The following is an 18,368-nucleotide window of genomic DNA, read 5'->3' as shown; positions in this document are numbered from 1 at the left end:
GAAAGATTAACTGAATTGTCACTTATGCTCCCAAGGTATACTAAAGATACACACTGGAATTCTTTGGTTTTCATTTGGAGGTTGGAATAGCTCACAATACCTTCGTGGAAACTTCCTGCAGCAACAGGAGCAGTAGTGGAATGAAGTTTGAGGGTAGAGCTTGTTGACTCTGAAATAGCTTATCCTAGATTAACAGTTATTTTAGTAATCAGGTTTATGGCTCTGAAAATAAACATCGTATTGCATTTAACCTGAAAGGTTGTGCCAAAGAATAGATTTTGTGCTCTGAATAGCTGCTGCTTTTTCTGCACCCTTTTTCCCTCCACGCTGTTTTCTTTTAAATCTCCTCCCCTGTACCTGTGCCCATCCATTCCTTTATCTTGTAAGCAGGTTACTATATCAACAAAGTAATTTCATCTCATTACTGATAAATTTTGCTTTCACTTTATATCATGCTAATTGTAATTATGTGAATAATGAAATGAAAATTCAGCTTTAATATGCTGAAGAATATGTATCCCATAATTACTTTGTTATTGATGGTACTGTGTACAGGTAAGCTTTGTGTCTGGGCACAGAGAACATTGTGAAAGTTTATTATGGGAAAAGAAGTTCAGGGATTAGTCTAAGCCTTTACAGCAAATAACAGTTTAGTAGTGGAAATAGATTACTTTGGATATGAGTCGTATAGCCAGATGGGCTGTCATTTAGAAAAGTAAAACTTTGGGGGTCTAAATTTGTTAAAAATTATTCTGAGGAGTTTTCTTTGGTTTGTGGGTTTTTTGGGAGGGTAGAAAGGGGAGAAATAGGGTTGAGAGCAATGACGTAATTGTAAAAAAGCCTGGCAGTTTCTCCATATGTTGTCAAAGTATGATTTAGTAAGCCTTATATCATTGTTAGTTTTAATGTGTAGTTTTAATGTGTTGCTGTTGGAAGATGCGTTGAGGAAACCTGCTTGTGGCACTTTAGAAAACTGAGCTTGCATAGGATCATCTCTCTCCTTCTGTGACTCCTGTGGAGTTTGTTATGGAAGGAAATTGAGAAAACCTGATTCAGGCAAAATTGAGGTGATGCTGCTTGATGTAAAGGCACAAGATGAGGTTGTGGTGAGCTGTTTTCCAAGCTCTGGAAGGATTTCTGACTACTAAGATCTTGATGCTTGTAGAAAACTGACAGCTAAGGCCATAAGGGCCTTTCTCAGTCTTTAGAAAGCTGGGAAATTGCACCTGTTTCAGATGGGAAATTATAGTCACTGTCTTTTTACCTTGATACTAAAACACTGTTGCAAACTGTATCTCTAACTGCATTTCAGTTAGTAAGTTGTAGTATTGTAAAGTAATTCAGTTATTAGTAAGTTGTAGTATTGTAAAGTAATTTCTTTGGAGACCGTCAAATGCATTGAATTTGGAGACTTAGGCTGTAAAGTTTTATTTTTCTTGGAAGAATGTTTAGCCTGTGCTCTGTGATACACAACTCTGTTTCCAGTTCAGCTGGTGCTTTTGGCTTTACCTTCTAAAATAGTATATTTTAGAAGGTGACCTATGTAAGAAAGGGGGGAAAAATTGTCATGCAGTATTTGTGGTAGAAAAAAATAGGCATGAAAGGAGATGGTATGAGAGAGTAGTACTTACCAGGGCTAAGTTAGTGCTGCTGGTCATTTGGTGCTCCTTGGGGTGGCTAGATTTTCTTAGTTTTAAGGGAACATGTTTTGAGAGAAGAAAGGATGGAGAGGGTTGTTTTTCTGTTCTGTAACTCTGGAATTTCGAGATGTGCTATTAAATTCCTGAAGATTTTTAGTTAAGGACTTGTGTACTGGTTTAACAAAACTTCAATAGCTTTTAAAATTGCAACAGATAACTTAGTATGTTGTTTCGGTGCTAGACTTGATTAGTCTACTTCTTGAATTAAAGAATTTATCTTGCTACTTGAGGCACTCTTATAGGTAGATAGCTCACGAATCCTCCATTATAAAATTGCATTTCATAAATCCTGTATGGCCTTGGTTTTGAAACTGTGTGTGATTACATATTTGCAGTTCATGGAAGTTTTTCAGAAGAGATGTCTAACTCAGGTGGCAGCACTTGGTGGAATTTCTGTCCTTTTAGGATAAGCAGTTGAATAACTTGTAGTGGCATGACAGGTACTTAACTTTTGTCAGAATGCTGTTCCTACTTATGTCTTTGGCAGCAGCTGTCAGTTCCCTCCAGGAAGTGAGCATGAACTCATCTATTCTGTAATTAAACAAGATTATCTCTTTGTTTTGAGGGATGTCAGTTGCCCTTATCTCAGTGCTGCTAAAGAGAAATGAGTCCAGAAACTTTCTGACAAGTGTTGTATATATACTATTACTCTATTTTTTTTTTCTTTTCATTTTTCTCTCTATAAACTTTGCATTTGTAATATCTTTGCAGGTGGTTTGTCCAGATTGTAGTGATGATATTGCAGTGAAAAAAGACAATATTCTCGTTCGTTCTTTCAAGGATGGCAAATTGTGAGTAGGACTGTAGACATTGATAATTGAATGAAATCTGTATCAGCCAAATGAATGTACTATGAGATGTGTTTGGGTAAAGCGTTAATGACATCAGTAAGCTCACTAAGTTTCTGCCAAGATTTTTCTAATGTTTAGAAAACTGTTAGCAGCCTACATTGTGGTGGACTTTGTCATTGTTAATTGTGGGATGCATAAATCTATCTGTCTTCATTTTAATTTCATTGCCTCAGTGGTGGCAAACAAAGCATATTTTGTGACTTTGAGAATGCCCTGAGACTCTTTCCTGCTCTGTTTGGAATAGAGCACTGCTTTTCAGAGATGTGGCCATAATCTTACCCAGCTACAGAAAGTGGTGGGTGGGGTGTGTGCATGAGTGCATGTACACCGCATGCACACAGAGAAATTTCTTTTTTTGAGGTAGTAAAGCATATATTTTTCTCAGACTAGACTAGAACTCCATATTGTCTTGTTCTTTGAAAAGAGCTGTAACACTACTCAAAGAAGGAAAGAATATAGTGAAACCTAGAAAACCCAACTCTATCATATTTGTAATAGAATAAGAAACTTTGTGTTCTTAAACTCATGTTGGTCATGGAGGGGGGTTGATGGATGACAATAGAGTTATTTATCCTAGCATTTGGGTTTTATTTTTAAAGTTACAGCTATTCATTGTACTTGGTTCAATTTAGCAGAATGCTGTTGCAGAAAAGGATATTGAAATATTTAACAGTTTCATTGAGGTTTAATTACTAAGTCTAGGCTGTTGCTTTACTATTTGATAGTTACTCAAGCATCAGTGCACATCACTGGGGAAACACACATAAGCATGTGCACACACAAGCATGTACCGCCCCCCAAGCTGCAGTTCAGATTTATTTCCTTGGATATAGCCATAGTAGAAATTAAAAAGTGCTTTGTTCTTCCTATTTAGAAGTCTTTCATACTGACAATTTATACTAATACTCATTTATGTTTTAAGCAAGGTAGGATCTTATTTGTGGGTGAGTAGTTGCTTGCTAAATTAGTATAAGGTTTTTGTTAAGTAATATATATTTGAGAGATTCCAGAAACTGCCTGTTAGTAGGAGAAGAATGCTATCTTTTAATATGCAGTGAGTATATGTGGGTGGTCTAACCACCTGACTAATACTGTACCAGACTAACATTATAAAATTGTCAAAATATACTTCATATGCTGCTTCTGCATGTTTAGTAAGGGTGTTAGTCTTAGTGATAGCTCTGTATTATACTGTTAATTTAACTTAAAAATATTTTTAAATCTCTCTTTTTTAACACTTTCTAAATTATCTAGTGTTTCTGTGCCAAGAAAAGATGTTCGGGAGATCAGTGAAACTTCACCAAAGCCTGATGCATTGTTAAAACAAGGTAAAATTTACTTCCTGTGTGAAAATATATGAGTATGTATTTACTTTATTATGTAAATTGGACCATATTTATGGTAGGTTGGTTCATGTCTTAAAAATGCTAAAATACAGGATCTTTTCCTTCTGTAATGTATTGAAGTAGAACACCTCTGAAAAGCTAGAGGAATTTTAAACAACCAACCACAAAAAAAACAAAAGAACAAAAGACCCCAAACAACACCCCCCCACTCTACCACACTTGTTTTAAATGTAGACTTGCCAAACAAAGGGTATAATGACAGGGCACAATGGTGTTACACGTTATTTAGTATTTGGCCTCTTGCATTACATCTTTGTAGAATTATTCTCACCATAGTAGCCCTAATAGCTGTAAGTTGCATTTATGCACTCTCAGGAAACTGGAATTGTGGATTTATTTGAAAGCTTCAGTTTGTGTAATCAAACTCCTAAAATTAGCTTTTACTTATCTCGTCCTCTTCTTCTCTAGTCAATATATGTAAACCACAGTGTAATCCTTTTGGAATAGGGATTCTCTTAATGAAATTTTCATACATACCCTAATACAGAAGATCCTTATATGTGTCAATAGGCACTAACATGGTAATAATCCTTAATAGTAGGTCTGAATAATTTGATGTGCAGAGAGCACTAGGCCAGTTTGGTTGGGAAAGACAAATAAGGATGAACAACATGGGGTGGTTGTTGTGGTTCTTTGAATTTGGTGGTGGAACTGTCAATTAGCAGTCCTTCCTCCCCATCCCCAGCTATGCTTTTTGATTAAAACATTTGGTCAAACTGGTATTTCCTGCAGTGCTAACAAATGCTGATCCTTTTACAGCTTTTGACCAAGCCCTTGAATTCCGTAAAAACAGAACTGTTCCTAGTAACTGGAAAACAGAATTAAAAGAAGACAGCTCCAGCAGTGAAGCTGAAGAAGAGGAAGAAGATGAAAAAGAAAAAGAGGATAACAGCAGTGAGGAAGAGGCAAGTGAAGTTAGTAAAGAGCACAGATACACAGCTGATAAAAAAATTACCCAGGGTGTAATATTTAGGTAGGGCTTTTTAACATTTAAGAACATGTATCATGTTAACACAGGCAACACAGTTAACATATGAAACTAATGTCTCTCAGCTTTCAAACTCTTTATTCAACAAAGATCAGTTGATATGAAAATATCAACTTAAAAATCTAACAAATATCTTTGAATCATTAAGCAAAACCCATGTGGTCGAAAGATTGAGTCATTAGGGACTAAAACTCAAAGGAAGATCCCGGTTTAAAATCTTTCCCATGCTGATCTTAGCAGTGGCAGAAGGGGTTGCAGTACTTGCTAAGGTCTGAGCAGGATGAAGAAGGGTAGATTCTGGTGTCTGCTGTCTCATGCATGTTGTTTTTTCTAATAGAAAAAAGGTTCTCTTTATTCCTATTTCTAAATCCGACTTACCTGCTAGCTGTTAAATGGCTGTCTTCTACCTGGGAAGATCTGTGTAGCTAAAAAATACTTGCTTCTGATAAAGGATATGTGGTGCTTAAATTATTTCTGATGACTTCAAACAAGATCCTCTCTTCTAGCACTGGCTTAATTTTATGTGTTGCAAAACGCATTTAGCTACTTTTCTGGATTTCATTTTCATATGTATGAACCACTTTCTTTTACCTTTGTGACATGGACTGATACATTAGAGACTGCAGAGTGACCTGCTTGCACTGTGGTTGCCTATCTTAGAAATAAGCAGAGATGGAGAGTATGATATGCCTGCTTCAAACCATTATCTAAGAAACCCTGTTATTTAACTTGCTGATTGCTTAAGAGCTGCTGTAGATGTTCAGAGATTACTAACAGTTATTATTATCAAAGTATAATATACACAGATTCTGTAGAGACTCTGAAAAAGTGAAAATGCTTTTCAGAGGCATACAGGGTCTTAAGCTTTCCTCCTGAGTGTACTTTCTTAGAAACTTTGCTTGATTGCTATTGGGAAAATTGATAAGGAGTGTCCGCTTGCCGTTCTGGCATCTCTCTGCATTACCACATTTGAGATGTAAGAGTATTCTTCGGGCACTGGATCTTATGATTGAGAAAGGAGTGACGGTGTTTTATTCAGCCTCTTCATCATGTTTACTTTAGTTCCCCATATATTTAAAAAGTATACATTCCTTCTTAAAAGCTTTGTTGGGCTTCTTGAAGGTTTAGTTCAATGACACTCCCACACACCCCTCAGTGCTCTGTGGGACCATTTTCTTATGGTTGTTCTGGGTGAGGAACATGAGAAAACCCAACCAGGTGGTCATGAGCTCTTTGCCAGTGATCCATCGTATGCTGGGAAAAGTCCTTTCCAAGTAGCTGTCATGAGAGATTAAAACAAACAAAAACCAAATTTCAAAGCTGGATCGATTCCACTCATTTATTTTATATGGCCTGTGAATTGTGAATGTTCTTAACCAGAAGTTTATCAATACTATATGCTGAGCTGTAGAATCACCTCATACCTGTTGTTGAAGAATTGCTAGGTATGCCTGATTTCTGACACCCCTGCCCAGTGATGCTATATCTAGTTTACTGGTTGTAGCTCTTTATCCAGACTGTGCTTGCTCATTGAGTAGCCTGCTCAGAGTTCCATCGGTATGCTAGGTATCCGAGAGATGCTCATCGCCACGTAATGGTGGTTCCTTGTGGAGATTTTCATCTTGCATTGCCTTTGCAAGACTGGAATATTTTCATTGCATTTCCATTGATAATTATACCTAAATGACAACTGTTTCAGCGTATCATGAATACTGAGCATTCTTCATTTCTGCTTGTTGGCTCTGATACATCTTCTAAGTGCATCTAGTGGAAGTGTAGAATTAAGAAAAAAACCTTCTCGCTGGTAATAACCTTCGTTGACCTTATTTTCAGGCATCCATCTCTATTAAATTGCTTCAGCAGATGTTGGGGTGGGTTCTTTTGTTTTTTTGTTCTGTTTAATAGTGATACCCTGTTTCTATTGATTCCTCAACAGTTGCTATAACTTTAAAGGCAATAAATTTTGTCCCCTTTCTTCAGGGTAGGTGAAGCTTTAATAATTAGTACAAGGAAGAAGTTGAATGAATAATTAAAACATGAATGAAAATACACTGAAGAAAAATAATTTAGATTTTCTGAATAACTTTAATTACTTATTTTTGGAAACTTTGCAGGTAGTGTTTAAAAAGTATGCAGGAAACTTAACGTGTATTTGGTGTATTGTTTTGAAATAGAATAGTCATCAGAATTTCTAAGAATTAATCTTATGCTGCTGGTTGTGGCAAGTCACATTTCGTAATGAAATAATAGTGTTACAAAATAAGCCATAGTGCTTTATTGTGAAATTCCACTGTTTATTAAACTTAATAAATCTAATAAAAAGGTTTATTAGTGCATTGAACTGAACATTGAAAATATCCATTGTTATTTCAGTTCTGGGATTGATCCAGCTCACCACGTGTTCAGCCAGTACCCCATGGCAGTATGCATGCAGTGCCATTGGCTGCGGTTTGTCAGTACTGTGGATTAAAACTGCTCAGGAAGTGGAAGCACCATTTTCTCTTTCACTTCGTTGCTGAAAGTGACGCAGTATATCCAGGCATCAAGAAGTCACTTAATTGCAGCAGAAATAGACCTGAGATTTCTGATATAATCTCTTGGTCATTGATAGTGGTATCTCCCGGACTTTCTGTGTAAATAGACAAAATTGAGAATAAATCTTGTTTTATCTCTTATGATACTTAAGTGATCAATCAGGAGACCTGTTTCAGTGTGTCTTTACAGTTATTGTTTTAGATATTTTGAAAAACTGTTTGTAGTTTGTAAAACTTACTTCAGTGCGGCATAGCACTGTATAGTATTCTATTGCTGACTACCAAACTTGAGCATTCGAACCTAAATTGTCAGTGCCATATATTTATTTCTTAATGAAGGCTTGTAACTCGGAATGTGTGCATTGCTTTAAACAGGAGGAAATTGAGCCGTTTCCTGAAGAGCGAGAGAGCTTTCTTCAGCAATTGTACAAGTTCATGGAAGACAGAGGTAGGCATTTGAATCTTTGACTTGTAGAAGCTGCAGATAGATGTACTGCTTAGCAGAACTTTGAAGAGTTGAGTCTGATAACGACTAGTACTTTGCAGTTCAGTTTTGGAAACGGTGAGACTGTATTAATCTCTTCTGACTTCCCCACTATTTAGAAGATTAGTCCGTCACTTGACTCTTCTCCTAAAATACAGTCACTTATTCCTTCTTTCAGAAATAAATGACAGTACTTCATATATCCTAGTATTACTTTCTACCATGCATGTATAGTGTGTACAGTCAAACAGTAGATATCCTCAATCATATTAATGTCTGTGGTCAGTTTAATAAGCTTAAAATAAATAAAATTTAACCTCCACTTCTTAGGATCATGAAAAAAGCATTTACTTTGTGCTAATTTTCTTTTGTGAATCCTGATAAGTGCATGAGCATTATCAGTAAGGTTGATTGAAATTGTTAAAAGCAAACACCATTTATCATGTTAAACCTTTACCAGGTATTTAGACACTGCACTAGAAGTACAGTATCTGTGGAGGCAGGTTTTGTATTTAAATTAGTATTATAACTAGTTAAATTAGTGGTTTTTTTTAATTACATGTTGAATTGAGGAACTGTTTCCAAGAGAGAACAATGTGGTACCTACTGCTAGTACAGCAGCATAGGAACCTTCAGCTCTGAAGTTTTGTGGGATTTGCTCACGGGGGGGGATTTTTTTTGGTTGTATTGAAAAGAATACACTGGTACTTCTACATTTAATTGTTCTGTAGGTGAAATATATGTACAATACAGGGAGCAAGTTGCATCATTTGTGGATGTTCAGTAATAGATGGAAAAAATGCATTATAGGTATTAAACTACATTACTGAATTACAGGGAAAATGGATTATTAAGACTCTTGAGTTTGTTTAGTTTCATGAAAAGAAAGTACCAGATGCACGAGGTGGTCAGAGGGAGCCTACAGTACTACGCTGTATTTAATATGGTAGTAGTGCCTATTAAAAAAATACTCAAAACACCATATTGTCTTCATTCACAGGGACTCCTATTAACAAACGACCTGTACTGGGATATAGAAATTTGAATCTCTTCAAATTATTCAGACTTGTACACAAGCTTGGAGGATTTGATAATGTGAGTATTAGTATGATGAGTATTCCAGAACCATAAAATCTCAGGGTGCTGTTTTAGTAGTGATAAAAAAACCAATTCACACAGGAGCTCAAGAGACATGAAAATTGAATACTACAGCTATGTAAGACACCCTGCAACAGCTGAAAAACATAATGTAATGGGAACAAAAAACTAATCATATTCTAAATAAATTACACATTTACTCAGCATGTTTAATTATTGCTGCATAAAATCAGCTAGCATCTGTGGTTTTGTGGTATTTCAGGAAATGTTTGTCTGATAAAGTTGTTACCTCAAAGTGAAAAAGAACCACTAGTGAATAAAATCTCAGAGACAAGTAATCTAGTGTAAGGTCTGATGTCCCTGTCTGTTCTGGGCACTACACAGAAGAATGTGTTAACTGGGATTACTGGGATTGGTCTTGGAGCAGTAATTGGATCATATGGAATTTGAGGCCAGCAGGTTCTGTTACTGCTTTGGACTGGTTCCCATAAAGTTAGTCTGTCAGTTGAGAAGATATGTTTGTACAGTGTCACCTTTCTGATATGCAGGAGAGGATCTTGTACTTGGATATTGCAGTACATCTACTTTACCTTCACAGATGGTTAGAAATCTGTGTATTGCACTGTCTTTGACACCAAAGGGCATATTAAGGACTTAATGAAAGAGCCAGTGTATCTGGTGCAGTAGTGCCAGGGCTGAGTATTGTTAATGCTTTGAGGGATTATTTTTCTTTTCTTATTTCCAGTGTAATTAAAATTCTAATTCTGATAGTTAATAATAACTTTAAATATAAAAATAAAAATTATATACTGATTTTTCTGATCTTTGTATTTTCTTTCCTTTGTTTTATTGCCATCTGGAGAGGAAAGCCTGCTGTGGCTTACTGAAATGCAGAAATACTATGTTTCTTAAAGTAGTTACAGTATAGTGAAATATTGGGTGTGTGAAAAACAATTTTATAGATCCTAGGAAATTATTTACAATTATTTTCCAAAGTTGTAAACTTTGTCAGCTTAATTTTTTTGTGTCTGTGAGTTAATTTAATAAAACATGACTTCATTTTCTTTACCAGATTGAAAGTGGTGCAGTGTGGAAGCAAGTTTATCAAGATCTTGGAATCCCTGTATTGAATTCAGCTGCAGGATATAATGTTAAATGTGCATACAAAAAGTAAGTAATAAAGCTATAGAGTCTGTTCTAAAACAGCTCTAGAATGAACAGAAGCGATCCTGTGGTAGTGGTAATATACATAAAGTCCATAACTTTCTGGTTATAACACAGTTTTTTTTGGCTTCTATTGATCTTTAGTTTCTGCTAGGTAGCATGTTCTTTCTTGAAACAAACTTGCTTATCGCAAGCAATTTTTTCTTTTAGATATCTCTATGGTTTTGAAGAGTACTGTACATCAGCTAACATTGAATTTCAAATGGCATTGCCAGAGAAAGTCACGAGCAAGCCTTGTAAAGACTGTGAAAAAGAAAAAGAATTGAAGATGCGTGAAGAACCAGAGCAGGATGTAAAAGAAATGAAAGTGGATAAGGAGGAGCGCAAGCAGGAGGAAGTAGCAATAGTACAACAAGAAGAAAAAAAGTTAGCTGAGAATGATACTGAAAGTAAAGAAAATGATAAGCCCTCTGTTCTGGTAAAATATTTTAATGTTCACATTATATACTGTTTATAAATGAGTGTCAGGTGGTGTGTTGATAACCACGAATTCATGTCAAGATTGAAATCTTAATAGTGGATTTAAAACAAGACAAAAATGTGCTGTAAACCTAATTCAGAACAACACATTTGAGCCATATTTATCTATAGGTGCCATTTTTAGGGGATCATGATGTCAAAAGTGTTTGACTTGTTAGGAAGCAGCTTCAACATTCCATTTGTTTGGTGGCCTCCCAGGTCAAATGGAGACTAAGTAGTTTGCAGCTTCAACCTGATCTGGGTGATGCATGCTCATGGCTAACTACAGTGCTGATACTTCTATTTTGCGTTTAGACATGTTTTTAAGCCTTCATAAATCTTGCTTTTACTCCTCTGCTCCAGTGAAGCTCTACAAAGATCTGGGCCATATGATGTATGCAGTGATCTAATGTGGTTCAGTGGTCCAGAGAGACAAAGTGTTCATACCTTTCCAAAATCTACTATTGACTCAGTGGTTTTAGCAAAGGAAGTCCAGAGCAATAAGCTGATGTACTGCACTGTACAGGTGTAGCACTTTTCTCTGGAAGCAGTGTAGCACCTGAAGTCAGTGTGCAACATGAGCGTAATGCTTCTGTGTTTCAGTGGCAGCCAGCCCTGATTTGTCTGTTGGTACGAACTTGGGGTAAATAATACCAGGTCTGCCAGTACTGATTATCTCTGCATCCGAAATGAGCACAATACCATGTGATACGTTTTATCTTAGGGATTGCTTTGCAGTTCAGGTCTAAGACCAGCATGCTTAGGTCATTGTGACAATACTAGCTAGGATGCTGGCTGCAACTTTGAAGTCTGTTATTTTTTGCTTGATATTTTAAGAAGGAAAAACAGTGGAGGTGCTGTAATTTTAGGAACCCTATAGACTTGATTTATTTTTTTTATTTGCTCAAATAGCTTCAGTGTGTCTTATCTGCCTTTTCTTAAATCTTGTGTATTTTTATTTCATCTTGTAAGTTAACTAGAGGTTTTATTATCCTAGGGGAACAAAAAAAATTTGCCAGATTCTGTGTATACTCAGCCTGATCAAGAAAAGGACTTAAATGCAATCAAAACTGAAGGTGAAACCAAATTAGAAGATAAAGAGGAAGAAAAGATTAAAGAAATGGAAAATCCTACAGTAAATGCAGATACTGAAGAAAAAGAAAAACCAGGGTAAGTTATGCTGTTTAAAATCAACTTAAGGCATTGACAGGCATTCATTAAATTTTACTCTTGTCTGATTTCAAGTTCACATTACATCTCTGTCATGAGTTAGACTCTTACCTTCTAGAGATCTGTTTGTTCCTAACTTTGTCATGGTTAGGGCCATTGAAGTTTGTGGATCTAATTAAAAAAAAAGGGCAGTTTAAATTTTTGCAGGGTCCAGGCCTAAATATTTATAAGCCAAGTGAGAAAAGAACAGATACAACATAGGTGCCTGTTTGATTTAAGACAAAAATATTGCTGCCATTACCAGTAGTATTTGTCTACTTAATTTTTGTACAAATATATCACAAACTTGCAGTTTCCAGTGTTTGTTGTTGGATAGTGGTGTGTTACGTGGAACATGGGAAAAGGTGGAGGTACTTTGCATTGCTCAGTAACAGCTTTACCATTGAGTAGGCATGATAATGGCAGGAGTCTCTTGTATAGTCCTTCACACGGGAGTTTTGGAAGTGGGAGACTGAAGTAATAGGGATGCTCAGGGCTGTGCAATCAGTGGCTGTGTACAGGTGATCTCTGATTTCAGTTATGAAATGGACACGTTCTCCTACTTCAGTGCAAAAAAATCCCACCAGTGTTTTTGAGTACAAAGTTTTTAAAACAGGATGTAGACAGTGTGTTTAACAACTTCCATTCTGGCAGTTAGGACCTTCTTAAGGTCCTCTCCAACCCTAACTATTATAAGATGCATATGTATGATTTCAAGTGACAAGAACACAGAAATGGCTGTTACAGGTCACACCAAAGGTCTCTTAATACAGTATCTTGTCTTCAACCAGACCCAATAGCAGATGCTTAAGGGAGAAGCTATTACTAGAGGGAAAGCAGATTAATCACACCTCCTTATACTTTCACAGCAATCTGTGTATCAGGAATGGAGTTTTTTGTACTTGATACCAGCTGTTGCCTGGCCACTAATTCCCTTATTCATTTCAGCAATCTTTGCTATTCAGTAAATCAGCTATCTTTATCTTCTGTCTAAATACCATTGACTCTTAGTGCTTTTTCTGGCCCATAAAGAGTTGTAGGAAAATGGTGTAGTTCAGTTTATTAATTTCTGATTCATTGGTAACGGTTCTTTCTTACTTTATTAAGGGTTGTAGTTTCCATGTAACAAATGATGGAAGTATCCTTCTGCAAAATGTTTTTGTCTTCCTAAATACTTTCAGTGAGATTACATTGGCAATTTCTGGAATTTAGGAATGTGGCATACAGAAAAATCAAGTTTACCTGAGCTCAGTTTGGGAGCCTTTTCTCTGTGGGTGTGATTTCATTAGTAACCTGTATGAATTTTTCGTTTTTGAAAAGACCAATTGCTTGAATTGGTTATATTTTCCATTTCTAAGATGAACTAGATGAGTTGTACTGTGACAGGTTTGCTAGATTTTCAGAACTGTTAAAGACGAATGTTTACAATGCTCCTTTCAAAAGCTATATGAATAGATGGAAAACTTTGCACTTAGAGAATAGCAGGTTTTGAAGTTCCCTAAATTGTATATTTGAATGCGTATCAGTTTGTGACATTACTTTGTGTTTATTTCTATACTTGGAAGGTAGAGTGGCTTAATACTTACCATCCTGTAGTAAATGGTACATAAAATTATAAGATGCACTTGCTCTTCAGTAATCCTTTCTTGTTTTGTTTTGGTTGGTTGGGTCTTTTTGTCATTTGTTTTGTGTGTTTTGTTTGTCCTATCCTGATTCATGTCTGTCTGGGTTATTTAGGACATGAAAAAAATGTTACGAGTTTTCTTTGTGTTTTTTATTTATGAAAGTAACAAAAAAAATGTAGAAGGTATTATTTCCTCTAAATTTTCCCTAGTTCATCTGACTGTAATTGAGTTCTTTTCCCTCTGTTTCTCTTCACTCATCCAGTAAAAACTCTTCCAAGTAGTATTTTGCTATTGTGATTCATGAAAGATTACAATGAGTTGCTTAGGATAGAAGACATGGCTCTAAAAATATATGTAGATGGTAATGTGGTCATTACTGGGGTATCTTTCAAGGAATAATTTAAACTTGCAAAAGAGACATTTGTAGCAGTTAATTGTAAGTATGTATGTCTGTGTAAGTACTGTAGCAGTGTGGTTAGTGCTTTCCCCTTCTTCCCTCAGAGATTGCTAGGAAGTACAAAATGTATCAGCTTTAAAGAGGTTTTAAAAATGTCACTGTCATCTTAAATGCTAAACAGTGCTTTTAGTGTTTAGACCCTAAAGGCATAAAGAGGTTCTGTGAGCCTGCTGTGCTGGTGGGGATGTTCCATTCCCTTTATTCCCAACTTCATGGGTTAGAAGTGACAAAAGTTATACAGGGGATAAATGATGTCATTTGAGTTCTTAGTTGAACTGAATTGCAAAATGGAAAAATTAATATTTTTTGTTGATGGAAAAATAAGTACACACACAAAGAAATTACCCAAAATGTAATCTAAATAGATCACTGTGGACTGGATTTTTGTCAGTGAATTTAAAATGTGTTCCTGGAACCTTGTTTTAAGCTGTGGGTCATTTGTCTTTCACAGTCCTAACCAAATAGCTAAACAAATGAAATCTAATACTATATAAGGCAGACTTGCAGAGTCTGCTATTTGAATTTATGTCTCTAGGACTTTGGGCATCTTCATGTAGCTTATTTGTGTAGAGAAACAAAGAACTATGAGGACAAAGAAACTTCTGGGTTTCCTCTTGCTGAATTTCTGTTTGGGTAAACTGGATCTAATTCCCAGTTTCTCTCTATCAGGAAGTACTACTTGAAGCCAGGTTGTTTATTTTCCACAGGTTTTGTTTCTCTGTCCAGTATCATGTTTTTCAGCCCTTTGAGATTTCTGCCACTTGAATCCTATGTTCTTTCTGCACAGACTTTACAAATATGATGAAGAGGAGGAAAGGCCGAATGTGGTTCTCTTCGTTTATTACACCAAGCACCTGTTTCTTGCCTGCTTGTATCTGTGAACACTGAGAATAGAGATTCAAAGGCAGCTTGCCCGTATTCTATACATGTTTTTCTTAGTTTTTTCGGGGTTTTGTTGTTTTTTTTTTTCTGTGGCTAGTGGGAGATGCATGTGCTGTATACAGTTTTGTGCAACTTTTAGTCATAAAAACAGTAACACAAAAGTCCAGGGAATGTGTCTTCTCATTGGTCTGTCATTTTTGTAAAGGTCTCAGAAAGAATGGGTGTGTAAACTCTTCCTTTTCCTTAATATATGGGAAAAGCGTTCATTGTTAGTCAGTGAATAAAGCAGAAGTTTTAAAATCAAACTTATTTAAAAGTTCCTGATAGGTTTGTGTTGTGGAAGTAATGGTCTTCATATGCAATACTGCATAGTTGGTGCGATTTTCCTTTGTAGCATCTAACATTCTGTTGTAACTATTCAAAAACTTGAGTCAAAGCCAACAAATTGAGACCTGAGTGGCTGTTCTGCACAATGAAAATGAAGCTGGTTGAATGTGTTCCCAAGAATCTGAAGCCAGGAGCCTAGTGGAGTTTTTAAAAGGTGTGCAGTTTTTTAATACATGCAAATAAAAGAAAAGTAAGTCTTTAAATATTTCATAGTAGGTATAGTTTGTGAACTGAAGGGTAAGTGAATTGCTAGTTAACCAGTGTTGCTAAGAAAATCTTTGCTGTAAAGCACCTGGAACACGCCACTGCCAAGAATTCTATACTAAGCTGAAAGATGTAGTGTTCAGAATCCTGATAATTTCTGCTTTCCAACAAAAATTTGCATCAGACTTGTATCTTGGTGAAACTTGGATTGATTTTTGAGGCAAAATTCTTTGGAGTAATCTCAGTTAAAGTACAGAAGAACTGCAGGAGGCTTTGTTCTTGTCTTTTCCTTCTTTTGGCTGAGGTGCTGCCTTAACCCTGACATCAGGAGAGGCTGCCTTCTGTAGATCCTTACCCTGTCCTTTATCACCAGGCTGTCATTTTCAGTAGTCACAAATAGTTTTTCTTGGTCTTACAAAACTTCTTGGGTTTCTTTCTTTTTCCGTCTAGTTTTCAAGGGGGGAAAAAAATGGCTTAATTACATCCTCCAAGGAATTAATGAACAAACGTTCTTAAACAATACTTTAGAAACCTGAACATTTTTGATTGTCTCGTACCGCTGGTTAAGGCCTTCATGGTATGATTTTCTGGGAATTGCTACTGTCATATTTTGACATTATCAGAAGGGGAAATGTTAAGCCTCTTTGGCTAATAATCTTGAATGAACTTCAAGCATTAATTCACGTACGAGGGAAGAACCTTAATCTTAGAGCTGTTAAACGTATTGTTACATGCAGTAATAGCATTTCCCCTCCTTTAAGCAGTAGGAGGGAAGTAGGGATAATAAAAGCAGCAGCTGAGAACTAGGTTAAGATGGGCATTGTTTTACATGAAGGGTTTTACTAGGGATTATTACACTTGCAGGTTAGGGTGACTACCTGCTGTGTCTGTGCTGGTGATGGCTTCTAGTTGTACAAGAGTTAAATTTTCTGGAAATACTTGCTGGGGATTTTCTGAAAGCAGTTTACAACAGGATTATGTAAGAGAAGCTCCATTTCACATATGGGAGATAACAGATTGTTAGAGGCAATGTTTTCTTCAGTTCCTTATCTGTTGAAATGACATATCAAAGCTTTCTGGTGGTGAATCTAAACTGGTAGCAGGAAGGTTAAAATGTATTGGAGTGAAGGAGATTTGTTACAGAAGGCATATCTTCTAGCTTCAGGATTAGTGTTGAGAAATATATCTTGAGATAGCTTTCTCCAGTATGATACAGATTTATATTGGGACAAGGGAGAGAAATGTGTCATACTTACTGCACATGTGGTGTGAGCATCTGCTCTGAATCTGAGACTGTTGGTGTGTATGCAAAAAAAACCCAAACCAAACTTTGAGAGGTGTATCTGGCAGTTTCATTTATAGGAACATATTCCTATGCATTTATTTCGTCTGTGTTCTTTTTAAGTATTCCAGCTGCCTTTATATTGGGGAGGACATTTTGTATAGTCATGTTTTCACACAGTCTGATTAATTTCATTTTCCCTTACATAGAATATACATCATACACATGTATGTTGCACACATCTACGTAAGGATTGCTTTTAATACAGCGATAAACTTCTAATGACACAACAATAAAGCGTAGAGTGGCGATCTGAAGTGTACCAGTCCTGTGTGTGCATGATGTTGAATGCAAGGGAGGTTTCTTTGATGTGGAAGAAGTGGTTCTGTCATCACATTTTACGTAACTTATGCCCACTACAGAGGCTATTAACTGTGGTAGCTGTCACTGGGACTTATGTGCCTGAGTGGACCTCAGACATTCATCAAATACTAGATGTTTTCAAGCTGAGTGTGAACCAGTGCCGTAAAAATGGAAAGTGCTGTACTCCCCAGCCGGACTTCTGAACCATCCATTATCTGTTTGAGGAATGTTTCAGAAATACTCAAAGCTTTGGCTGAATGATTAGAAGCAATAACTTGAGGTCCTTCCATTTGTCTCCTCCATAGCAGCAGAGGAAAACACTCGTTAGCCTTTTGTGCTTGTATGGTTCAAGTGTACCGTACTACTCTCAGATGTGACTCAAATCAAGTTAATGCCTTTCGCCTTCTCTCAGTAGGATAGACCATAACTGTGCATATATTCAGATTTCCTCTGTGTGTAGACAGAAATCCTTGGAGCCTTTATTTTTAGGTTTTCTTTGCAACTTCAGAGGGAAGACAAGTGCTGGTGAATTGGGGGGGGGGTGTTATTTTGTTTAATTAAAGACAAGATTCTAGTATCATGGCGTAAGTACAGTTCTTAATGTCTCTCTGCCTTAAAACTTAATGGCATCTTAATACAGCTGTGCTTGAGAAAGTCAGAGTATGAAGGGGATTTGACATCTGCCAGCTCTGAATTATGTGAAGTAGAGGTTAAATAATGCTTTAGGATAAGAAGGGAAAGAAAGAGGAGGGAAACAAAAATAGAAGCTAATTGCTAAACTTGAGTGCCAGTTACACTGGAGTTTATTTCTGCTAGTTCTTCAATTAACTGTAATGACTTAATTGAACCAATAATTGAAATAATCTTGTGCCTCAAGTTTTAGAATAACCCCTGAAAAAATTATCTTCCATTTGCTCTCTTACCTGCTGTGTATGCCAGCATGGTGTGTGAGGAGAAGTGTATTGGAGTGGGGTTGGGTTTGCTGCAAGGCAGGGATTCTGGGAGGCAGCTCTAACGCTCCAAATCACGCACTGTCTCATAGATTTCACCCAGCCTTTGTGACAGCACTGTGTTTTGTGCCAGACATTGTGGGTTGAAAGACGGTTGCATGATGCTGCAGTTCCTTTAGTGGTATAATAGCATGTGTTGTTTCATCTATTAACAATACTTATCTGAGACATCCTTATTATGGGCTTGTGGTGTTAAATCTTGACT

General features: G+C 36.5%; 1 protein-coding gene across 1 annotated transcript in view; it reads left to right on the top strand.

The window, feature by feature from the left end:
• ARID4B (AT-rich interaction domain 4B) overlaps positions 1–18,368 on the top strand; it is an 87,654-nt gene that overhangs the window by 46,687 nt on the left and 22,599 nt on the right. The window contains 8 exon segments of the mRNA XM_061365681.1: positions 2,412–2,491; positions 3,806–3,879; positions 4,717–4,862; positions 7,855–7,927; positions 8,964–9,058; positions 10,134–10,231; positions 10,436–10,703; positions 11,742–11,914. Coding sequence (XP_061221665.1) covers positions 2,412–2,491; positions 3,806–3,879; positions 4,717–4,862; positions 7,855–7,927; positions 8,964–9,058; positions 10,134–10,231; positions 10,436–10,703; positions 11,742–11,914 — 1,007 coding nt within the window.

The sequence above is a fragment of the Neopsephotus bourkii genome, unplaced genomic scaffold, assembly GCF_033783945.1.
Source record: "Neopsephotus bourkii isolate Nb327-2 ecotype Australia unplaced genomic scaffold, CSIRO-AGI_Nbou_v1 NB_1292, whole genome shotgun sequence".
NCBI classification, from domain to species: domain Eukaryota; kingdom Metazoa; phylum Chordata; class Aves; order Psittaciformes; family Psittacidae; genus Neopsephotus; species Neopsephotus bourkii.
This window is presented reverse-complemented; position numbering and strand designations above follow the sequence as displayed.